Source organism: Neoarius graeffei, chromosome 5 (assembly GCF_027579695.1).
Source record: "Neoarius graeffei isolate fNeoGra1 chromosome 5, fNeoGra1.pri, whole genome shotgun sequence".
In the NCBI taxonomy this organism is placed as follows: domain Eukaryota; kingdom Metazoa; phylum Chordata; class Actinopteri; order Siluriformes; family Ariidae; genus Neoarius; species Neoarius graeffei.
In genome coordinates this window covers 37451750-37477537 of record NC_083573.1, presented here as the reverse complement: position 1 = coordinate 37477537, position 25788 = coordinate 37451750, and the positions used below count along the sequence as shown (strand labels likewise).

Genomic DNA, 25788 nt, shown 5'->3' with positions numbered 1-25788 from the left:
GAAAGTGAGGGCAACTGATGCCACCCTAATGTCACACCTGTGCACCTTGGCGTGTGCATCAGACTCTCTGGCACGTTCCGGACAGCGCGCGCCAAGTGGACGTAAACCACTCGTACCTGCACAGGATTAAGGCGCAAACAGCGCACCTGTATAAAAACTGTGAAAACACACTTCCTTTGCAAAGTATTGAGTTGTGTTGCTGACACATTACCGAGTCTTGTTTTGGGTTCCTGATCCCTGATTTCCTGTTTCTCGACTTTGATCCTGCCGAGTCTATGATAGCCCGTTTGTGTTTCGCTCAACCTATTGCTCGTTTTACGATTTTACCTGCCATTCTGGATCGTTTACCCTCTTCACTTGCATTAATAAACACACCACCTGCACTTACATCCGTCTCCCAACCACCTCATGCACGTTCACTTGTTCATACGTCATGTTCAGGAACAAGCTAATGTTAATGGCGCCAAAACAGCCACCGTTAAATGGTGCGGTTGGAGTGTTGGACTCAACTTGGACTCAACTCCTTTTTTTTTTTTCTTCTTTTTTTTTTTTTAAATGACTTGGACTTGACTCGGACTTGAACACTGGGGACTCGGACTGAAGATTTAGTGACTCGACTACGACACTGCTTTCTACACGTATTAAAACTGCATGGCTCCGTAGTAAAAGAGTCTGGGTGCTAAACTGGCCTGCCTGCAGTCCAGACCTGTCTTCCATTTAAAACCTTTGGCGCAAAATGCAAAAAAGGAGACCCAGAGCGGTTGAGCAGCTGAAATTGTATATCAGGCAAGAACGGGCCAACATTTTCTCTTTCAAAACTACAGCAATTGGTCTCTTCAGTTTCCAAACATTTACAGTGTTCTTAAAAGTAGAGGCAATGCAACACAGTGGTAAACACGCCCCTGTCCCAACTTTTTTGAAATGTGTTGCTGACGTCAAATTCAAAAGGAGCATATATTATTCAAAAAACAATACAATTTCTCAGTTTCAGCATTTTGATATGTTGTCTTTGTACTATTTTCAATGAAACATAGGGTTTCCATGATTTGCAAAGCTTCCCAATCTGTTTTTATTTACAGTTTACACAGCATCTAAACTTTTTTTAGGAATTGGGGTTGTACCTAGTCTGGCTAACGCGACTTCAAAGCTCTGCGAGCATTTGGTCTGGCAAAGATATTAAGCCCAACCGTTTCCCAAAGGCGTGGTTGACCCGCCTCCCTGAAATGCCTCAGTTTGCTACTGGTCGAAGCCAGAAAAGGCTGTGACGAAGCTTAAACCAATCACATCACTCTTTCCTCTGACGTACGTGACGCGACGGAAACTGCTTGAGTAACAGGAAGAAGATAAATACCTCCAGGGCTGCTCTTTGCTCCGTTTTCAATGAGAACTTCCCGTTGAATACTTTCAATACAGCATCTACCGCTGTGTCAAAGGCTTGTCGCTGCTCCATGTTCGTAATGTTTCTAGTGAATGAAGCGCTTCCGGCATAGATTCTGTAAACAATCTATGGCTTCCGGTCGCAGTTCTACTACGTCACTGCCTTGAACACGCCTCTACCCAGGGCCGTTGGAGATGCTCAAAGTTGATTGGCTCCCGATTTTTCGGGAGCTTGGAAGAGCTGGAGATAGCTTGCCTTGCCAGACTAAGTTCGCAACAGGCCCTCGTGTTGCGTCACACTTAGGATGGGCGGGCCCAGGCTAGGTTGTACCTGAAATTTTGGACATTATTCGCAATTTTTATCCGTCTCCCTATACGTGTAGTGATGTAAGAAGCAAATCTCTGATTAAATAACCTGTTTGTGCCTCAGCACTGTGATTGTTTCAGTAAGCAGTACAATGTAAAGACAATGAAGCTGATTTTAAACCAGACGCACTAATCTCAGTGTTGCAGTGCTGTTTACAATATGATTGTTTCCCAGCGTAGCCTTTTAAACCTGCTGAATGTGGAAAATGGCCTAGCCTGCGCAAAAAAGACCTGTTGCTGCAAATTCCATGCTTCTCGAAATGTGTGCAATACACCCACATTTTTGACTTCCAATAATTATAAAACCAAAAGCGTTGCACAAACATTCCATTTGGTTGTTCCTACACTTTTTTTCCGCCTCTGTCAGCTCGTTTATTAAGGAGAAATCTGTGCCGATCATTCTGTGATCTGATTCACCCGCGTTGTTGTTGTTGTTATCTGGTGGAAAATTTGAAACGTTATAGCGTCGAACCATAACTAGATATAAATATAGTATCTTGAAGAGGTTTAAAGGAGAAAGTGTTACGTGAACTATGGAGAATGTGCTTTTATAGTGATGAGTAGCATGCTATAGATGCACAATGGTGTAACATAGGGAAAAAAATAAATTCAGGTTTTGATTTTATGTACTGAAATAACTACTAGGCACAATTTTTTACAATATCTATATAAATTAGTTGTTTTTACCCATTTTAACCTTGAAATCAGCATTTTAATGATTACCCATAATGCAATGTTTATCGCGCTAAAACAAGCAAAAACGTCATAAGACAGTGGAAATACTACCTTTACTACCTTCACGTGGCGTCTTTCTCGATCGCACGTGCCTAGAAGCGTACCTTCTAGAACATTCCTGGGTGGTCACGGACTGTCACGTAGCCTAGTTCGGTTGTGAAACTCGCTAGGATGGAGTATTTTCGCGAGTTTAGTGGCAAACGTTTGCGCCGCAATTTCTCTATTCTCGAAATTTGTAACCTGAAACCCTACAAGAAATGTTTCACAATGTTTGGGATTTTGAAAAATGCTTCTAGCAAGTTTATTTCGCTGTATTTTTCCGTGAAACTTGGCATAAATCATCCTTAAGTGATGAGCATGACATTGTTATTTTGGTATGGGTCACGGAGTTAGTTGGAAGCGGGAGAAAGGAGTTTCTCAACTACAGCAGCACTTCTCACTGGCGTGTTTCACAGCGTTTGGGATTTACTAAATCTCTAGATCTACTGAAGCTACGAGGATATAAATCACCAGGATTCTAATTTACTGGGTGAGAAGTAGCCTGGCAAGCCAGACTAAATGTGAACATTTAGTCTGGCCTCGATCCGTAGACATTTCTGAAGCGGGTCGGAGGAACAAACCGCTGTCTTTCAAACTGTCTCTGTGCGTATAGGCCAACGCTCTGACCAATCAGCGCAACAGTGACTGTGACGTAGTCAGAGCGACAGAAAGCAGTGGGGGAGGCCTTGAAATAAATAATTTTTCAAAATGCGTATTAATTAATAAACAGGTTCTAGATATTAAGAAGTTTGGAGATAATGACCACAAGTTTGGAGTCTGTACCACATACACATTTTTTTCAAGTGTTTTTCAAGGGTTTGCTTAAACTGTTTTTGAGAGTTTTTATTTAGTGGTGTTTGGTGAAATAATTTCCCTTAAATTTAAAATAACGGGAAAATAAGAAACAATCAAAAAGTCATGTTTCAAAGCTGTTTATTAATTCTTCGTACTGCACAAACTAGCCCCATCCTTTTGGCTACGAGCGGAGCCAGCTGGTAGATCAGACTTTTGCCATAGCCGGTCGGCAAAACAGCGAAAACGTCCTTCTTGAAAAGGAATGAGCGGAGAGCCTCTTCCTGCTCATGTTTCAACGAAAACTCCAAGTCTGATTCTTCTAAAACTGATTCCAAAGCGGAATCAAACGCACGCTGTTCACTAGCCGTAGCCATCTTTCCTGTTGTGCTTTCTCCAGCGTCGCGCAGCCTTGTCATCACTCCTGCAAAAGCCCGCCCAAAGAATCCAAACAAAAACCTTGCGTTGTGATTGGCGGGCACGATTTGATGCCCGGGGTGTTTTTGTTTATATGGTGCGAGGCTAGACCCACTCGCTAGGCAAAAATATTTTTGGCCGCTAGGTGGTTGGGTCTAGTTTAGAGCAATTCCAGCGTTATGGACGTGACACTTGAACTCAAAATGGCAACAAATGACCCAGTGCATGTTTTATCGTCTCCCAGTATTTAAACAGGTGTTGCATATTTTAAGGCTGTACCATACTGGAGAAGTGATAGAACAAGAACAATTCCCATAGTACATCTAGGGCATGCCAGAAAATGCCAATAAAAGATGCGTTACGGATGTGACAGAAAAAGTATCACTTTTCTTGGGTGACTGTACATTTTTATCAAACTCTGTGAAATTGTAAACCTAATGTCGAAATGGAGATATCCATTTGATAGAGGGGTCCAAGGTGAATATTAAAAAATCTTTGTTTAAAATATTTTGTATTTCATGCAGAGTTTCGGAAGGAAAAGTCAGCGTTATGGATGTGACGAAATTCCGTTATGGATGTGACGCGTCTGAAATAGACATGGCATATGTTTAGAAAATCAGCAATTTAACCACCATAACCCTTTGAAAAACTCTCTAAATATCAGCTAAAACTATCAAAGTTCTTAAATAATATTTAGGATGGCTATTGTTTTGCTGTTTTGTGGATTTTAGCATACATTTCTGTGGCTTGTGGCAATAATATAGAATTGTACATCATCAAAGTTGATTTTAGCTTGGGGTTTACATTATAAGAAAGAAAGACTGACGGTGACATATTAGGTTGGTTACAAATTGGTTCAACTTATTCACATCTGTAAAATACAGGCCTAGGTGATATCTCTGGGAGTGGTTTTGATGTATTACATGCTGCTTTATTTTTGCATGGTGAGGTTGACATTTACATGGAATTGCCCTTTACTAGGCTAGGTGAGAAGTATTATATATTTTTTTGAAAGGTTTATTCGCACTACAAGTCCATGAAAGTTGGAATTGTTCGTGAAAGGGTTAGTTAGATTTTGGTAGCGTGATGCGCACAACAAGCAAAAGAAAAAACAAATTTTCTTCTGAATTTCCTTGCTTTATCAAAATTATTTTTTGATACATTAAAAGACTGTGTTGATAATATTGAAGCTTTTTTTTTTTTTTAGAGAATATTTGATCAAAACTTTCAAAACAGCATTCAAAGTGATTTTTCACTGGTGTAAATGTTACACGTGACGTCCATAATTGCATTAAATTTTAAGAACTAAAATTCTGTTAAAAATTCTAGATTTGTGCTATCATTCTGGGGTTTTGCTGAATAATACTTTAGGGAGTTCTCTTACAATGCTGAAAATTCAATGAGTTTTGGTGAAATTCTAGAAAAGTTATTTACATTTGAACGCGCCTGATAGCGATTGTGCTCACACAGCGTGCTACTCATAAGTGTTTCTCTTTAACTTGCGTTCATAGGTACGTGTCCAGCGTTGACAAGATCCTGGATGAAGCCCCAAGTGATCCCAGCCAAGACTTTAAAACACAAGTGTGAGTATATTCCACACACAGCTTGTTACGGCCGCGTGTGTGACATGCTCATTTGCTGAAACATTTTGAAGTCACCAGCAGAGGTTGCAGGAGAGTAATGACAAAGCCAGCAACGTAGCGGAAATCTGAAGGAGAAATGCACTTTTGTTTGATCGATTGTATTTAAAATTGCAAATCACTTCAAAAGCAGACAGTCAGAATTCCTTCTTCTGTCTTTCTCAACTTTCTCTTCGGCTGGCAGAGCAAAACTGGGTCATGGTTTGCTCTCGGGAGAATACTCGAAGCCCGCTCCAGATCCAGGTGATGACCCCAGTGCGTCTGCTGAACCCAGGGTAGGACTGGACTGGATTTGCTTCAGTGTATCATGTCTGTCTTTGATCAGCTCTTGTATTTGTTTATATGATATGGACACAAGTGTTTTTCTGGGAAATGCACGACTTTTTGGTCAAGGTTTATTTATTAATTTTTAAAGCACAAATGTAAAATTCAGGGCAGCATGGTGGTGTAGTGGTTAGCGCTGTCGCCTCACAGCAAGAAGGTCCTGGGTTCGAGCCCCGGGGCCGGCGAGGGCCTTTCTGTGTGGAGTTTGCATGTTCTCCCCGTGTCCGCGTGGGTTTCCTCCGGGTGCTCGGGTTTCCTCCGGGTGGTCCGGTTTCCCCCACAGTCCAAAGACATGCAGGTTAGGTTAACTGGTGACTCTAAATTGACTGTAGGTGTGAATGAGAGTGTGAATGGTTGTCTGTGTCTATGTGTCAGCCCTGTGATGACCTGGCGACTTGTCCAGGGTGTACCCCGCCTTTCGCCCGTAGTCAGCTGGGATAGGCTCCAGCTTGCCTGCGACCCTGTAGAACAGGATAAAGCGGCTAGAGATAATGAGATGAGAATGAGATGTAAAATTTACAGTACAAATTAGGGTGGCATCAGTTGCCCTCACTTTCATAAAATCTGATGCATTTTTGTTTGGGTGTTCCTTTTCACCAATAAAGACATCCTGTAAAATGTTTTGACCATATTCAAAAGTCTAATGGTGGCACCATGACGTTCATTTTTTTTTTGCCAAAAAACGCTTATTTTATGTTTTCGCGTAAGGTTTGAATCACAATGTTGGACTCCATTTATTGATTTCTTGTGAGCCAGAGATCATGTTAAGAACCTTTGCAAGGGATTAAGAAGCATTAATGTGATTCATAATACATTTGTATTGTTTAAAAGTAGTTGAACAATGATTCAATGAGCAGCTAAAACTCAAACTGTGCTTGATAATATATTTAGAATATGTACTAAAAATGTGTATCTAAGATATTTGGTATACTCTATAAGGTGCCATAATGTTTCATGAAAAGTGATCGAAATTTTGTCATAAAAGTCATAAAATAGCAGCTTTTTCCATAACTTTGAGCTCCTGGTGCCACCATTAAACTTTAGAATTTTGTCAAAATATTTCACCCAGTGTGTTTTCTTACCAAAAGGAACATAAAAACAAAAATGCATCCTGATTGGAGGAACTTTTCATTTTTAGGGGGCAACTGATGCACCCTAGTACAAATATTCGTATGAAAGTCAACGAGCACAAACTCCCACTCCCTCCCACCCAACCATTCCCATCCCTTCACAAAACAGGCATACAAATAAATCACAGGCACACAAATCACAAGCAAGGACATCTAAAACATTAACAGTAAAGGAGAACAAAAAAATGAGAACAAAGCAAAAACAAGACAAATAAACTGTAAAGAATAAATACACACACCCAAAAAAAAGAGGGACACTGGTGGCCAGATCTTTGGCGGTTGTCTGCATAACAATCACAGTTATGGTGTATTTGTGATAAGATCATAACGAGAGGCCCTAAAGTGAAGAATAGGAAGACTTTACAGTACCATTGAGGAGATTAGATATATCTTAAGTAGGAGGCTGGTAGAGAAGGAGAACAGTTAAAAGTTGGTGGGTTGGAAAGTAGTCTTAAACATAGTAGATCAGGGCTATTCAAATAATTTGGAATTGGGGCCAGTTCATGAATCTGAGGCAAAATAAGGGGCCGGAGAATATAAGTAATCACAGTAATAAATAAAGAAATTACAACAGCATACTGAAGGAGTCAATATATTTTATAAATGCAGAACAACAAATGCACATAAATCCACACATGGACCGCTACTGTAATAACTTTTGTCTATTTTGAACATAAATCAGACATCATAACAGTCTATCGGTCTAGGTCAGCCATATCACAGATACTTAAGATTGCACTCGTTTAAGTGAGAGGCACTATCAAATTTATCTCCACCAACAAAAATAAAACCAAAGTGCATACTGTAGTATGGTACAGAAAAGAATTATAAAACATAACAGTGCGTGGTATTTTATCAAGGCAATATATTTCAAATTGCACCCAGTTTAGGTGAGCCATATCAGTTGTTTACATTTTCATTAATTTAACTGATAACTCGTACCCCTTTTCCACCAAATCAGTTCCAGGGCTGGTTCGGGGCCAGTGCTGGTTCACAATTCGTTCAACTTGCGAGCCAGCTGAGAACCAGTTTGCTTTTCCATAGCTCGCGGTGCTAAGGGAAGCCACGTCATTACGTCGCTGTATACGTCAGTTACATCGCTGCATTTGCATAAACCTTGGCGCGAACATCGAAGCAACAACAACACGAAGAAGAAGATGAAGCAGCAGCAACAACGACAATAATAATGGATGACTTCGCGTTTGTACAGCTGCTGCTTCTCGTCGCTTAAAAATGGCGATCTTTCGCGGTCTTGCTATTGTTGTCGGTCTTAACAACTCCGCCCCCCTGCTGACGTAAGCGGTTCTTTCCTCTGGCCCAGCAGAGAGTTGGTGTTAGCCTGGAACCGGTTTTTCTGGCCCCAGAGCCAGTTCTTTGTCAGTGGAAACAGAAAACCCGGTTCCAAACTAAGCACTGGCCCCGAACCAGCCCTGGAACTGATTTGGTGGAAAAGGGGCATCAGAGGCCTGCAGGAGCCACACAGATCAGGGTCTTTCCCCTCCTTTAACAGAAGAGAAATTGAAGCTGGTCTTAGAGTGAGGGGGGGGGGAGTGAACCTTGCTTTAGAGATTCCTCAAGCGCAGATAGAAGCAATGGGGTTAATTGAATGTGAAATTTCTTATAGAATTCTGGGGGAAAACCATTTGGACCAGGAGCTTTACCTGATTGCAATGACATGATGGAACCCACAACCTCATCCAAATTTATAGAGACATCAAGTTGATCAGCTAGAGTGGAATTTATATTAGGGATATCCAAGCTATTAAGAAAATGGATCATGTTGTTGGAGTTGGCTGGGAACTCGGAGGTATAAAGTGAAGAATAATAGGACTTAAAAGTAGAGTTTATCTCAACAGGGTCGAAAGTTAATGTTCCCGAGAGGTTTTTAATTTGTGGAATAGTACGCTCTGCTGCCTGACGCTTTAGCTGATGTGCTAGAAGGTGACTGGCTTTATCACCATATTTGTAGTAAGAGCCACGAGACTTTAGCAATAACCTCTCTGCTGCCCCTGTTGACAGGAGGTCAAACTCGGCCTGAAGGTCAAGGCGTTGTTTATAGAGCTCAGGAGATGGATTCAGTGCATACTGACAATCAGTGTTAAAAATGGCATTGGAAAGGTCCGTCTGTTTTAGCTTTCCTAATTTTATTTTGGTGCGATGCGTATGATATGATGCATCCTCTAAGGTAAGCTTTGAGGGTACTACTCGTATTTTTCATAGGCGCTGCATCCGGGACATGGAGAACTAAAACCGTGACACAAATCTCTGTATGTCACTCGTGAGGAAATCTATAAATTTGGGTACTTTTTTGGTTTGTGAATGCGTCTGTATAATAAAAAAGAACATCACACTTCAGCTTGAAGATCTGGAGTTTATCTTCTCATGTTGAAAAACTTGCATTTTTCATCTGAAATGTATCGTGGCTTTGAGTGACATAATTAATATTGGCTGGCGTTGAGTGGTATATCAGATATATTCCATTCAGCTAGCATGATACTGAACGAGTCGAAGAGGAATTCAATATCCTGCTAGCTGAATGGAATATATGATATACCATGAAAAAAAAATGCCATTATTATTACAACCCCGATTCCAAAAAAGTTGGGACAAAGTACAAATTGTAAATAAAAACGGAATGCAATGATGTGGAAGTTTCAAAATTCCGTATTTTATTCAGAATAGAACATAGATGACATATCAAATGTTTAAACTGAGAAAATGTATCATTTAAAGAGAAAAATTAGGTGATTTTAAATTTCATGACAACAACACATCTCAAAAAAGTTGGGACAAGGCCATGTTTCCCACTGTGAGACATCCCCTTTTCTCTTTACAACAGTCTGTAAACGTCTGGGGACTGAGGAGACAAGTTGCTCAAGTTTAGGGATAGGAATGTTAACCCATTCTTGTCTAATGTAGGATTCTAGTTGCTCAACTGTCTTAGGTCTTTTTTGTTGTATCTTCCGTTTTATGATGCGCCAAATGTTTTCTATGGGTGAAAGATCTGGACTGCAGGCTGGCCAGTTCAGTACCCGGACCCTTCTTCTACGCAGCCATGATGCTGTAATTGATGCAGTATGTGGTTTGGCATTGTCATGTTGGAAAATACAAGGTCTTCCCTGAAAGAGACGTCGTCTGGATGGGAGCATATGTTGCTCTAGAACCTGGATATACCTTTCAGCATTGATGGTGTCTTTCCAGATGTGTAAGCTGCCCATGCCACACGCACTAATGCAACCCCATACCATCAGAGACGCAGGCTTCTGAACTGAGCGCTGATAACAACTTGGGTCGTCCTTCTCCTCTTTAGTCCGAATGACACGGCGTCCCTGATTTCCATAAAGAACTTCACATTTTGATTCGTCTGACCACAGAACAGTTTTCCACTTTGCCACAGTCCATTTTAAATGAGCCTTGGCCCAGAGAAGACGTCTGCGCTTCTGGATCATGTTTAGATACGGCTTCTTCTTTGAACTATAGAGTTTTAGCTGGCAACGGCAGATGGCACGGTGAATTGTGTTCACAGATAATGTTCTCTGGAAATATTCCTGAGCCCATTTTGTGATTTCCAATACAGAAGCATGCCTGTATGTGATGCAGTGCCGTCTAAGGGCCCGAAGATCACGGGCACCCAGTATGGCTTTCCGGCCTTGACCCTTACGCACAGAGATTCTTCCAGATTCTCTGAATCTTTTGATGATATTATGCACTGTAGATGATGATATGTTCAAACTCTTTGCAATTTTACACTGTCGAACTCCTTTCTGATATTGCTCCACTATTTGTCGGCGCAGAATTAGGGGGATTGGTGATCCTCTTCCCATCTTTACTTCTGAGAGCCGCTGCCACTCCAAGATGCTCTTTTTATACCCAGTCATGTTAATGACCTATTGCCAATTGACCTAATGAGTTGCAATTTGATCCTCCAGCTGTTCCTTTTTTTATACCTTTAACTTTTCCAGCCTCTTATTGCCCCTGTCCCAACTTTTTTGAGATGTGTTGTTGTCATGAAATTTCAAATGAGCCAATATTTGGCATGAAATTTCAAAATGTCTCACTTTCGACATTTGATATGTTGTCTATGTTCTATTGTGAATACAATATCAGTTTTTGAGATTTGTAAATTATTGCATTCCGTTTTTATTTACAATTTGTACTTTGTCCCAACTTTTTTGGAATCGGGGTTGTATACATATCCATTCCTTTCGGGTGTTCAATGCATCTTTCAAAATTCTCTCAAACTCTTCCGTATTTAAAGAAGCCCATCTGGCAGCCATGTTTGTTTAGAAATTGTCACAGTTGCTCGCTAGCATGGACATTTTACATCTCTGACATGCAGTGCTCGAGTTGTAAAATCAAACCAGGGGGGATGGTGAAATTTTTAGTCGCGTGTCGACTCATCGGTTGGTCCGTCGGTGGGAAACTGGTTTGCTTTTAGGAGGGTTTGCACACAACATAGGTCTGTTGACCTTGTTCATTTACCAGACATACAGTATTTTGTGCTGATAAAGTGTGTAGTACACACTGTGTACCCTTTTTATTGTTGTAAAAAACATAATACACTGGTATTTTACTGTAAAACATGCACAGTGTGGATGTCATGTGTCATATTTAGTCAGTCTCGTGGCTGACATACCGACCACATTCTCCATATTAGGGTGAAATGCAGATGACAAATTTGAAGTGTAACTTCATAGTCATGGTAGGCTCCTTTTAAATCGTTTGGTAAATAATTTATTAAAACCTCAGCAGGCAATGTAAATGAACAACTGAATTTTTTCATATCAAGTCAATAGAATTTTTATAGACCCCTTCGCATGTTTGTAAACAAACCGACCGTTGCCAGGATGCGCGCGCAGCCTGGACTCAGAAACAATGGCGCTGCCCATAGACCGGCATTATGAGCTGTCAGATTATGCCAAACAATTGTCGTTACAAGATCGAGAATGCTACATAAATAAGTTAACTCTAACAAGTGGACATCGCCTACCGGATCCGCATTTAATTAAAGAGTGGACGGATGATGTTAGTAAGTTCCCTGGTATACAATGGCCAGATATATACTCGTACCTTATTGACAAGACTTCAGTGTACACCCACAAAAAACTTCGTGCCTACAAGTCTTTAGACGCATACGATTGTTATGTGCGGGCATGTAGAACTTGATTAACAATGGGACATTCATATTCATTTTGTTTTAATCAAATTATGCCAGTGATGTGATGGCAATGTGGCTTTAGCTACAACAGCAAATACCAACACTAAACAGCAATCTGCAGGAGGTAATGGCATGAAAGGAATGATAGTGTAAAGAGAGCAGCTAAGAGAAATCAGAGCTGCGTAAAAATCGAGAGGCAGAGACCAGAAATGAAACTGAACGGGGCGGCTAGGTTAGAGCAGTCAGCGTAAGTTGGCATTTAGAGCGAGGGCACGCAATTTTACCTTTCCATCCTTGCTTTAAAATTGTGATTTTCGGCATACACAAATAATGATGGCACAAAATCTGGACTGCTTGAGTCAAGCGAGACCTCTCCTACAAACAAAACTGCATGCAAAGCTAAGTTAACATGCTAACAATATTCATTACATTGTGTAACTATGACCCAGCTAATCAGACAAACGTTACCAAAGTATTTTGCTACATCAATAAACGAAGACTAGAAAGAATAAAAAAGAAAGATTTAATAAATAGCCTGATCTTACCTGTGATGAAGTGGGCGCTGCAAACCCGTGCATTTTTGATGGTGCTTTCATCCCAGTCTACACGTTTGATGGCTTGTAGCCATAGACGTCGGCGATTTTTTTGGAATGGGTGAGATCCTGCTGGAATTCTGTACATTTTAACCTCATCACTGCTACGATTCTGACACCCGACAGCACAACAACTAGGCATTTCTGAGTCTTTTTTGGGTCCAGGCTGCGCGCGCAATTTCCGCTTACGTATGAATGACGTTTACTGCGAAGGGGTCTATACAAAGCTGAACATTGGGAACATTGAGTTAAATAGAGGTAGGTAGGTAACCAATAAGCTAAAACAAGCAACAGTAAATTGTAAATCAGACTAAACTTCCTCAAAGATGTTTGAGGCATTATGCATTTTTTTTTTCCTTTTTGTTATTATTGTGTTTATACTTATGAGTAATGCAAATTATGCATGTCCATACCGGTTATTATTTTAATGGAAAGAAAAGTACTTATGTTATTTCTGATTTATTTATTATCTGAACGAGGATTTGAGCTTTGAAAAATGACCGGATTCTTTCTGCAACGTTGATTCCCGCTGTTATCTAGGTCACATGACACCTTAACATTGACGGTTACCAAGGAGCTGCCTTGGATACTTTGATACTTTGCTTCGATACATAGCAGCACTTTGATACATACTGGATACAAGCTAGCAAAATGAGTTAAAAGCAGGCATCTTTGGAAAGTTTCTTTGGAAAGGGGAAAAGGCCCACTGAGGAGACAGAAGAAGAGCCTATGACGAAGAAAAAGAAAGCTGCATTTTAGCAGACACTATCGCTACGTTCACACTGCAAGGCTTAATGCTCAATGCGATTTTTTTGTGAAATCCGATTTTTTTGTGAGGTCGTTCACATTAACAAATATATGCGACTTGTATGTGATCCTCAGTATGAACGAAAAGCGACCTAAAAGTGTTGCGCATGCGCATTGCAGGATACGACGACGTCACACGCAGTGAGCATGGCAAGTGTTTACGGAAGTAAAACCGCCCGGTTGCGGTATGACTCATCCAATCTAGCTTGAATAGCTGTATCCCCCCAAATGGAAATCAGCTCCCTAACCTCTGCGTCCTTCCATTGAGAAGATTCAGAACCTTCACAGCCCGAAGCGTCCCTCGCACTGATGTCATGCGCAGGGGCGCAGATACGTTTTTTGAACTGGGGGGGACAAAAAACTGGGGGGGACAAAGCTGCCAGCAAACCAACCCCAACCCCGATATGCCTGTCAGACTTGTTGTGGGTTACCATAGCAACCAAGCTCGAGCTCGCAACCTGTGCAGTCTGCGCAGCTCAACCAACCGAATATCAGTCTTTGTTTTATGTGAGTTGTTGCAACTATGTATACACTGCCGTGCACCTCAATAAACCGAATGGTAATTAGTCTTTTGATTTTTCCGTGAGGTTTGCCTTATGCAAAGAAAGACAGCATAGATGTTTTTTCCTCCCTATAAGTGGGGGGGACCGAACGAGGTTAATTTAAATCTGGGTGGGACGAATCCCACCCGTCCCACCCTCTATCTGCGCCCGTGATTATGCGCCATGTTGTTGTAACTTTTTTTGAGAGACCCGCCGCCTACTTCAGCGCAGAATAGTGACGTTTGTGGCTTGTTGATGACGTGTAAGTCGGATGAATGCGACCTGGCGGTTCAGACTGAAGTCGCATATGAAAAGAGCGGATAGGAATCGGAATTAGGACCACATATCCAAACGGCCTGGGTCGGATTTGAAAAAATCGGATCTGTGTCGTTCATATTGTCAATAAAAGATCGGATACAGGTCACATATGGGCGAAAAGATCGGATTTGAGTCACTTCAGCCTGCAGTGTGAACGTAGCCTTTGTCGAGTCCTACACCAATCCTGCTCTGCCTTACATGTTGTGACCGGCTCTCTAATGAGGCAATGAAGCCTTCAAAACTGCTAGTGTCGTTTATTTTAGCCTTCCTGTCTTGAATAACACTTTTTGTTGCCTGAAGAATAACAAACGAACGTCCAGGCTGATTAAATTAATGGCCTTATACAAGAAATCAAAGCTAACATGAACCTGAGTAAGCTATCGATAGCTGGCTAGACTCCAAACTAACATTCATTATGATAGCTGTGTTGTTATCCGCCGCCCACAAATCAGGCTACATATCGGGAACTTTACAGCATGATAGTGGGCTCACAGAAAGTGTGACTGATATTCGTAACTCTTGACTTACCTCCGGAAATGTTTTTTCTTGCGATCTTAAAGCCGAACCTGCTTAGGTCTTGCTGTCCACTCCGCTTGGCCATGATGCTGCAATCCGCTGCTGTCACTGACGCCGAATGAAATAAAAAATAACGGAACCCCAACTGAATGTCACCTCCTCAAACGCTTCGCTTGCGCGTGCCCTCTCTCACGGTAGCTTATTGTATGCTCAGTTTCAGCAAAGCTACTTGGAATGCATGGGCGATTGCTCTAAGACAACGAGGGAGGCTCAGCCTCCTCTAAAAATGACGAACATCGTGTAGGATGAATTGCGCTAGGCTTATGTTATATAGCTGACCTTATAACATTGCTATTTCAGATCCAGGATCATAGAAATATATGCTCAACCCACTACAGTGCGAAATCATTCCCTTATAACTTTAATGTGTGCGTGAGTTCTTCCCCCTCGTGACAGCGCGATGCAGCGCAGCCTCAGTGCACTTCAATGGCATTTGGGAGCTCTGCGCTTGTCAATCTCAAAATGCAAGACGATTATTGGACAAATACTGCGAAAACGCCCGCCCACGGACTCCCAGCCTCACATGGGAGGGACATGGCAGTTTCCGCGAGGAGACTGGTGATTGGTGAAAGCGGCTGGATATTTTCTTTGATTGACAGCTCGTTTCAAATATAGACAGGCAGCGGTGAATTTCAGTTCAGTCCCATGCGGATTCGCGAGTGCTGTGGTGTATTGTAAGAGATCAGCTTACATTTCGATTTCATTCATTACATACGGTTTCTACCAGCTTTTTTAGTTTGTATATATTTTCATTGTAAATAAAGTGTAAATATAGTGTTGTCAAGTTTGCTATCTTAGTTCCAGAAATTTCGTTTATTTGAGTGACTGAACTTGAACTTGAGGGGGCTAGTCAGCTAGCAAGAAAGCTGCACACGGAGGCCAAGCATTGCTGATTTAATTTTGGCGAAGCCATTTGCCAGTCTTCCTTTCGAGGAAAAAATTAAAATTAAAGAGCAGGGTAGACCAACGCCTCAAATTGACTTGGTGAAAAAGGTCGGGAATAATACTCGTTCCTTTCAGCTCTCCTGGTACGAGAAAGTGAATTGGCTAACAGCAAGTGACCCACATCAACAACAGTAAATAGGCTACTTTAGTAATATGTCATGGATGGACCAAAAATATCAAATCTATTTAAAATGTTTATGCTGAGTATATTATATTGGAATATATATTTCTCTGGATATGAATTAAACACAGCTACAATTTGGAAAACATTTTTAAACAAAAACACAGCCGAGAACGTTTCACACTACAGACCTGGATTAAAAGTGAAGGGTTATCAAAATTGTCAATAAAACATTTCTCAGTCAAAATAAGTAAAATATAGGGAAAGTGTCATTGAATGAAATGTGTGGCACCCAGCTCTACTGCTGAGGTTCCTGACAAAGAGCTGTTTTCAATAATGATCAATTTTTAAACAACATGCCACAATTTTAAAATATAAAATGTTAAAATATACCCCTACCCTCCAACACCACCATCATGTATATTGGACAGTAGGCTAATGGGCCAAAAGAACCTGTTATTTCACAGTTTGTGACGCTGCCAACAATCAGCCAGATCAGAGGCAAGAGTATGGGCAAAATTGATGTTTTTTCTTTTAAAATCTGGAAATATCGTAACCGACCAGCCTCCCCTGTTTGAAAGACTACCAGCCGCCACTGGTGGAATGGCATTTCTAATTCCAATGTTAAATAGAAGTAATGTCCACATTTATTGATAAAATTGCTCAAGGGAAGGAAGGGGAGATGCCTGTTTTAGAAGGGGGATGATTTTGACCATTTTTTATTCCAGGGGAGATGGCATCCCCCCCATCCCCCCTCAACTCGAGTACAGCTGACATGTCTCTTTTCCAGTTTTTCAACATCCGTTGGTGTGTTTTTCTCTTGTAAATATGCGTGAAGAATATCTAATGAAGTTTTGGAAGCCTTTCGGGTGTTAAACGCGCCTTTCTCCTTCCCGGCGAACAAAGAAATGCTTCTGCACATATGCAGCAGAAAATTCTCATTGGATATTTGCATCAGCTCCGCCGTGTGACGTCATGTTGTCTTGAGGACCATGCAATATCGTAAACCATATTCAACGCTCATTCTCCATTGTGTAGAGTGACGTAATGCACGTATGCTAACAATATTCCATGCTCTCAAACCAAATGAATGAAACCCGTTAGAAGGGAATAGAATACATGTTTTTATTCCATTGAAAAAGTGTCCATGTGTAATAATTCCTGATATTTCACTCCAATGACGTCACCCCCAGCGTTTTCCCGCTGCCTGGACGGGTGTTGTCAAAATGGCGAACCAGTTCAGAATTAAAATTCTCTTGATTAACTTGTATTTATGTATTTATTTATTTATTTAAATTTTGTGGCTGTGTCCATATAATATATAGAACATTACACAGTTGCGCAGAGACATGAAGTTTATCTTCTCGTGTTGAAAAATATATCACTCGTTTGCTTCGTGCACTCATGAATATGTTCACCACTCAAAGATCAACTTCATATCTTTGTGCTACCGTGTAATATCCTCTGTATATTTGTCAATCTTTTTAAAATCTATTGTAATATAAAATGAACCCTGAAATTGACCTCTATTGCTTATTGTACCACAGTGTGGTTGAATTCTCAAATCAGAAATGTTTAATTTTCTACGACAGGAGCTTTGACAGTAATTCCAGCTGTAATATGCAGTGCTGAGCGTAAATGAGTACACCACCTTTGAAAAGTAACATTTTAAACAATATCTCAATGAACACAAACAATTTCCAAAATGTTGACAAGACAAAGTTTAATATAACATCTGTTTAACTTATAACGTGAAAGTAAGGTTAATAATATAACTTAGATTACACATTTTTCAGTTTTACTCAAATTAGGGTGGTGCAAAAATGAGTACACCTCACAAAAAAACCTACTACATCTAGTACTTTGTATGGCCTCCATGATTTTTAATGACAGCACCAAGTCTTCTAGGCATGGAATGAACAAGTTGGTGACATTTTGCGACATCAATCTTTTTCCATTCTTCAACAATGGCCTCTTTTAGTGACTGGATGCTGGATGGAGAGTGATGCTCAACTTGTCTCTTCAGAATTCCCCAAAGAAAATAATTTCTTTCCACCACAAAGGTGAAGGCTACAAGAAGATCAGCAAAGCTTTACTGATCAGTCAGAATACTGTAGCAAAAGTGGTACAAACATTTAAGAAAGATGGAACTGCAACCCTCTCACAGAGACGTCCAGGTCGTCCACGGAAGTTAACACCTCGACAGGAGCGTCTTCTGATGAGAAGGGTTGAAGAAATTCGGCATGCGAGTTCACTGCAGTTATCTAAAGAAGTAGAAAGCCAAACTGGGGTGACTATTTCCCGTGACACAATACAGCGTACACTGCAGAGGAATGGCATGCATGGATGCTGTCCACAAAAGAAGCCTCTCCTAAAGCCCAGGCACAAAAAAGCCCGCCTAGAGTTTGCCAGGGCCCGTGCTGACAAAGATGAAGACTACTGGGACTCTATACTCTGGGGTGATGAGACCAAGATAAATGTTTTTGGAACTGATGGCTTCAAAACCATATGGCGTCGCAAAGGTGAGGAATACAAAGAAAAATGCATGGTGTCTACAGTGAAACATGGTGGTGGCAGTGTCCTTATGTGGGGCTGCATGAGTGACCTCTTTCAGTGACTGGATGCTGGATGGAGAGTGATGCTCGACTTGTCTCTTCAGAATTCCCCATAGGTGTTCGATTTGGTTCAGATCAGGAGACATACTTGGCCACTGAATCACTTTCACCCTGTTCTTCTTCAGAAATCCACCTTAGATGTGTGTTTAGTCATGTTGGAAAAGTGCACGATGACCAAGGGCACGGAGTGATGGTAGCATCTTCTCTTTCAGTATAGAGCAATACGTCTGTGAATTCATGATGCCGTCAATGAAATGCAGCTCCCCGACACCAGCAGCACTCATGCAGCCCCACATAAGGACACTGCCACCACCATGTTTCACTGTAGACACCGTGCATTTTTCTTTGTTTTCCTCACCTTTGCGATGCCATATGGTTTTGAAGCCATCAGTTCTAAAAACATTTATCTTGGTTTCATCACTCCAGAGTATAGAGTCCCAGTAGTCTTCATCTTTGTCAGCACGGGCCCTGACAAACTCTAGGCGGGCTTTTTTGTGCCTGGGCTTTAGGAGAGGCTTCTTTTGTGGACGGCATCCATGCATGCCATTCCTCTGCAGTGTACGCCGTATTGTGTCGCAGGAAATAGTCACCCCAGTTTGGCTTTCTACTTCTTTAGATAACTGCAGTGAACTCGCATGCCGATTTTCTTCAACCCTTCTCATCAGAAGACGCTCCTGTCGAGGTGTTAACTTCCGTGGACGACCTGGACGTCTCTGTGAGATGGTTGCAGTTCCATCTTTCTTAAATTTTTGTACCACTTTTGCTACAGTATTCTGACTGATCAGTAAAGCTTTGCTGATCTTCTTGTAGCCTTCACCTTTGTGGTGGAAAGAAATTATTTTCTTTGGGGAATTCTGAAGAGACAAGTTGAGCATCACTCTCCATCCAGCATCCAGTCACTAAAAGAGGCCATTGTTGAAGAATGGAAAAAGATTGATGTTGCAAAATGTCGCCAACTTGTTCATTCCATGCCTAGAAGACTTGGTGCTGTCATTAAAAATCATGGAGGCCATACAAAGTACTAGATGTAGTAGTTTTTGTTGTGGGGTGTACTCATTTTTGCACCACCCTAATTTGAGTAAAACTGAAAAATGTGTAATCCAAGTTATATTATTAACCTTACTTTCACGTTATAAGTTAAACAGATGTTATATTAAACTTTGTCTTGTCAACGTTTTGGAAATTGTTTGTGTTCATTGAGATATTGTTTAAAATGTTACTTTTCAAAGGGGGTGTACTCATTTATGCTCAGCACTGTAATATTAATGCGAGTATTCTAATACGTTATGGTTTCTATAGTAATGGACCATACACAGATATATTTAAAAACCTGTTACGTAATAGTGAAAAACATTGTTGAATGGTGAACTTTTCTGTTTGGAGATGCTATTATGGAACATTGACAAAGATTGAATCTTAGGGGTCAGTGCTTCGGAACAGTCATGGGGAAATTCTTCAGTGGTTGGTGCTTTCCAGTTTGTCAGTATTGTGACGAGCTGTGTTGGTTTTTTTTCTGTTTTTGTCTTATTAACTTCAGCAGAGCCAAAAAAAAGTGGCTGGTGAAGGATAACAGGAAGTGACTTGTCTCATGGACGTTCCATAATGTTAAATTTCATTAATAAAAAAAAAAAATCGTGAATCCTTGGCTCTGGAGCACTTGCATTGAACCAAATGGTGATTATGTAGAAAAATAATAGACTTATTTGCCTTTTTTCCCAGTAAACCAGTTAAAATATAAAAAACTCATATATAAATATAACAGTACAGTCCATTGTGTGTTATTTCTTACTTTCAGTAACTAACTGCTTCTAATGATCTGCTTCCAGGGAGACCAGGTTGGCATAGCACCACGCATGTTCAAAGCCCTCGTTGGGCGAGGCCACCCTGAATTTTCCACTAATCGGCAACAAGATGCTCAGGAGTTTTTTCTTCACTTCATAAACATGGTGGAGGTAAGTAATATCACTTCTTCCTCCCTCGTCACCCCTCTTTTTCTTGCTCATTCACTCCCTCCATCCATCTCACAGAGGAACTGCCGGTCTGGGCCAAACCCATCTGAAGCATTCCGCTTCCTGGTGGAGGAAAGGATCGTGTGCCAGCAGTCTCAGAAGGCCAAATATACTCAACGAGTGGACTACATAGTTCAGCTGCCTGTGCCTATGGACCAGGCCACTAACACAGGTGAGAGGATCTTGGGAATTTGTTCAATTCAGGACAATTTACTGAAGCCAAAATCTGTACAGTATATTTATGCATGTTGGATTAAAGCCCCAGCAACATGGTTTCAAAATTGTACAACCCCGATTCCAAAAAAGTTGGGACAAAGAACAAATTGTAAATAAAAACGGAATGCAATAATTTACAAATCTCAAAAACTGATATTGTATTCACAATAGAACATAGACAACATATCAAATGTCGAAAGTGAGACTTTTTGAAATTTCATGCCAAATATTGGCTCATTTGAAATTTCATGACCGCAACACATCTCAAAAAAGTTGGGACAGGGGCAATAAGAGGCTGGAAAAGTTAAAGGTACAAAAAAGGAACAGCTGGAGGACCAAATTGCAACTCATTAGGTCAATTGGCAATAGGTCATTAACATGACTGGGTATAAAAAGAGCATCTTGGAGTGGCAGCGGCTCTCAGAAGTAAAGATGGGAAGAGGATCACCAATCCCCCTAATTCTGCGCCGACAAATAGTGGAGCAATATCAGAAAGGAGTTCGACAGTGTAAAATTGCAAAGCGTTTGAACATATCATCATGTACAGTGCATAATATCATCAAAAGATTCAGAGAATCTGGAAGAATCTCTGTGCGTAAGGGTCAAGGCCGGAAAACCATACTGGGTGCCCGTGATCTTCGGGCCCTTAGACGGCACTGCATCACATACAGGCATGCTTCTGTAGTGGAAATCACAAAATGGGCTCAGGAATATTTCCAGAGAACATTATCTGTGAACACAATTCACCGTGCCATCCGCCGTTGCCAGCTAAAACTCTATAGTTCAAAGAAGAAGCCGTATCTAAACATGATCCAGAAGCGCAGACGTCTTCTCTGGGCCAAGGCTCATTTAAAATGGACTGTGGCAAAGTGGAAAACTGTTCTGTGGTCAGACGAATCAAAATGTGAAGTTCTTTATGGAAATCAGGGACGCCGTGTCATTCGGACTAAAGAGGAGAAGGACGACCCAAGTTGTTATCAGCGCTCAGTTCAGAAGCCTGCATCTCTGATGGTATGGGGTTGCATTAGTGCGTGTGGCATGGGCAGCTTACACATCTGGAAAGACACCATCAATGCTGAAAGGTATATCCAGGTTCTAGAGCAACATATGCTCACATCCAGACGACGTCTCTTTCAGGGAAGACCTTGCATTTTCCAACATGACAATGCCAAACCACATACTGCATCAATTACAGCATCATGGCTGCGTAGAAGAAGGGTCCGGGTACTGAACTGGCCAGCCTGCAGTCCAGATCTTTCATCCATAGAAAACATTTGGCGCATCATAAAACGGAAGATACGACAAAAAAGACCTAAGACAGTTGAGCAACTAGAATCCTACATTAACAAGAATGGGTTAACATTCCTATCCCTAAACTTGAGCAACTTGTCTCCTCAGTCCCCAGACGTTTACAGACTGTTGTAAAGAGAAAAGGGGATGTCTCACAGTGGGAAACATGGCCTTGTCCCAACTTTTTTGAGATGTGTTGTTGTCATGAAATTTAAAATCACCTAATTTTTCTCTTTAAATGATACATTTTCTCAGTTTAAACATTTGTGACTGATCACAGAATCCAGGGACACATGTCGGCCCGGGGGCATTTTGAGTTATTGACAGATTCAGAAAGTACAGTTTCTAAGCTTTCCAATGATGCCTTCCATGTGGAGATCTGATAATATTTGAAGAATGTGTGGCCTTTTGAAAGTGTGGTACTTCTTAAAACAGAAAAGGGAGAAAATCGCCCTCAAAGTTTTCCATCTCAGCTACTCCGGGTGCAGGGCGGGCACATAATGGTGCTCATTTGCATGACATTAAGGAACGCTCTACCCCCTATGAGCTAGCACGATACTACTTTCATGTAAACAAAGATCACCACATCAATTTTCCTTCCATGCAAAGTATGCCCAACACAATTATGAAGTACAAAAATAAGTCCTAAAGTATACTTTAACGTTTTGTGGTTGAAAAATTACTCACACCGTAAGAAAGAAAGATAGCACGATGATGACACAACTAACACAACGCTAGTTTCATGTAAAGCCTCGGTCACAACTGGCCGTACAGTACGCGCTCCTACGGCCGGTCTACATGCAAAAAACACAAGAGAAACGCGGAGAGCGCGCATGAAACGCACGAGAGCACGCGTGTGATGTGCTGATTTTCGAGCCGCAGACCGGCCGCAGAGGTTCTTTGTCATGTCAGACAAACTCTACGGGCGCTTACGTTTTTTTCCGGTTGCAAGACAAACTTACGGCCAACGCGCGTCTTTCTCCGTGAACAAAAAAAAAAAAACGCAGCGATTTGGGAAACGCCAAAAATCACACAGCCAAAAAATCGTACGTCCGGTTGTGACCTAGGCTTAACCAAACCACAACACTCTCCGTTACATGCAAAAATAACCACACAGCCTTAGATTAATAAACTTACCCCATCAGAAAGAGAAACGGCGCCTTGCACACATCAATGCCTCCGATGGAATGTAATCCTAGAACGGTCCGTGTATCATCCGATCATTCAAGTATTCCATTCAATCTGGAAAATGAGGTTGCGGTTTTTTTTGCTAGAAATGGTGATCTCTGATGTAAATACCGTGCGTCTGTTTGCTTCGCGGTGTTTCAGTTCCTCTGCGCTCTGTTTAGTAACTCATTCCATAGTGAAATCACACGCCTGTATGCAGGTTAAGTAGCCATGCGTTCAGCCCGGATCATACAGCTGATTCGCGGGAAAAAAAAAAAACACATGACTTAAATCATCATGTGAATGGCCCATATGGTAATTTACCCACACCCCCCAGCAGGCTACAGTCCTGACAAAAACGAGACAATATGCAACAAAAAATGTATGCTTTTCCAAGAAAACAATCTATTATCTGAAATACTGATTGCATTCTTCAAGATCTCAACTTGCACATGATGGAAAAAAAACAAAAATCACAAATTTCGAAAAAAAATGCTTCTTTTGCGATTATCTCTGATTCGTTTCGGCCGACATGTGTCCCTGGATTCGGTGAGCGGTCACATTTGATATGTCATCTATGTTCTATTCGGAATAAAATATGGAATTTTGAAACTTCCACATCATTGCATTCCGTTTTTATTTACAATTTGTACTTTGTCCCAACTTTTTTGGAATCGGGGTTGTATTTTTTATTTATATATATATATATATATATATATATATATATATATATATATAAAATATATATATATATATATATATATATATATATATAAAAAATACATATATATAAATAAATAAAAAGTATTGTGGTACCAAAGATCTGTCATTTAATAGCATTTACTAGTGATGGATTCATTACATTCCTATCAGAAACTCATCTCATCTCATTATCTCTAGCCGCTTTATCCTTCTACAGGGTCGCAGGCAAGCTGGAGCCTATCCCAGCTGACTACGGGCGAAAGGCAGGGTACACCCTGGACAAGTCGCCAGGTCATCACAGGGCTGACACATAGACACAGACAACCATTCACACTCACATTCACACCTACGGTCAATTTAGAGTCACCAGTTAACCTAACCTGCATGTCTTTGGACTGTGGGGGAAACCGGAGCACCCGGAGGAAACCCACGCGGACACGGGGAGAACATACAAACTCCGCACAGAAAGGCCCTCGCCGGCCACGGGGCTCGAACCCAGGACCTTCTTGCTGTGAGGCGACAGCGCTAACCACTACACCACCGTGCCGCCCCCTATCAGAAACTGATTGTTATAAATAAAAGTCCTATTTTCTGCCTGATGAGAACTGTATGGGCGGGTTTTTTTTGCGGTTTTTTTTTTCCTCTCTTCTCCACAGTGTGATTCATTAAAGGGCTCCTGACAGCAAAAAATATGTTAAATTGTTAATTTCAGCCATATTGAGTTGAATAAAATGACATACACTACTGTTCAAAAGTTTGGGGTCACTTTGAAATGTCCTTATTTTTGAAAGAAAAGCACTGTTCTTTTCAATGAAGATCACTTTAAACTAATCAGAAATGCACTCTATACATTGCTAATGTGGTAAATGACTATTCTAGCTGCAAATGTCTGGTTTTTGGTGCAATATCTCCATAGGTGTATAGAGGCCCATTTCCAGCAACTCTCACTCCAGTGTTCTAATGGTACAATGTGTTTGCTCATTGCCTCAGAAGGCTAATGGATGATTAGAAAACCCTTGTACAATCATGTTAGCACAGCTGAAAACAGTTGAGCTCTTTAGAGAAGCTATAAAACTGACCTTCCTTTGAGCAGATTGAGTTTCTGGAGCATCACATTTGTGGGGTCGATTAAATGCTCAAAATGGCCAGAAAAATGTCTTGACTATATTTTCTATTCATTTTACAACTTATGGTGGGAAATAAAAGTGTGACTTTTCATGGAAAACACAAAATTGTCTGGGTGACCCCAAACTTTTGAACGGTAGTGTATTTACTTCACACATCGCACGACAGAATAGTAACAAACATCATTTTGAATGGCCCGCCACGCAGATAAATCGATATCATAGCGAGCCAACCCACGGCCGAGGAAGAAGGCGGATATGACGTCACATGCAGAACCACTGACAGACATTTTTTCAACTTCTCGTTATTCACCAGTGCTTCGCAAGTGAATATTTTTGCGTCTGAGTCGTTTATTTTGGTGAATATGCCTGCTCGTTGTGTGGCTGGATTTTGCTCGAACACCAGGGAAGCCGGGTAGTCTGTATACCTTTCCCAAGGATCCCATCAGACGCGAAGAGTGGGCAAAACAAGTGCGCGGGACATGTGGACTCCCAATGACCGGTGGGCCTCTGACAGACATGTGACACTTGTTTGATTAGTTGTTGATGATTTATTGATTTTTCGGTGTAGATCTCCATCTTGTAATGAGATATTTACTAATAAATAATAGCAATAGGTGAATTTGTTCATGATTCAAAATTCTGCCACAGTTCCACTGCAATACCGTGTTGGCTGGACCTTATAGGCAATCCCATGCAATTGAATTTCATCAGTTCATAGAAGTTTTTATTCTTATCAAATGTGAGAAAATGGCCCAAATCTAAAAGACCATGAACTTTCAAGA

The 25788-nt window shown here is 41.1% G+C and overlaps 1 protein-coding gene across 2 annotated transcripts in view; it reads left to right on the top strand.

The window, feature by feature from the left end:
• Positions 1-25788, top strand: part of usp5 (ubiquitin specific peptidase 5 (isopeptidase T)) — a 96545-nt gene that overhangs the window by 53580 nt on the left and 17177 nt on the right. For both annotated transcript variants that reach the window (XM_060921607.1, XM_060921606.1), the window contains exons 9-12: positions 5238-5309; positions 5551-5641; positions 20322-20447; positions 20523-20676. In XM_060921607.1, the coding sequence (XP_060777590.1) occupies positions 5238-5309; positions 5551-5641; positions 20322-20447; positions 20523-20676 (443 nt within the window). The remainder of the gene's footprint in view (positions 1-5237; positions 5310-5550; positions 5642-20321; positions 20448-20522; positions 20677-25788) is intronic.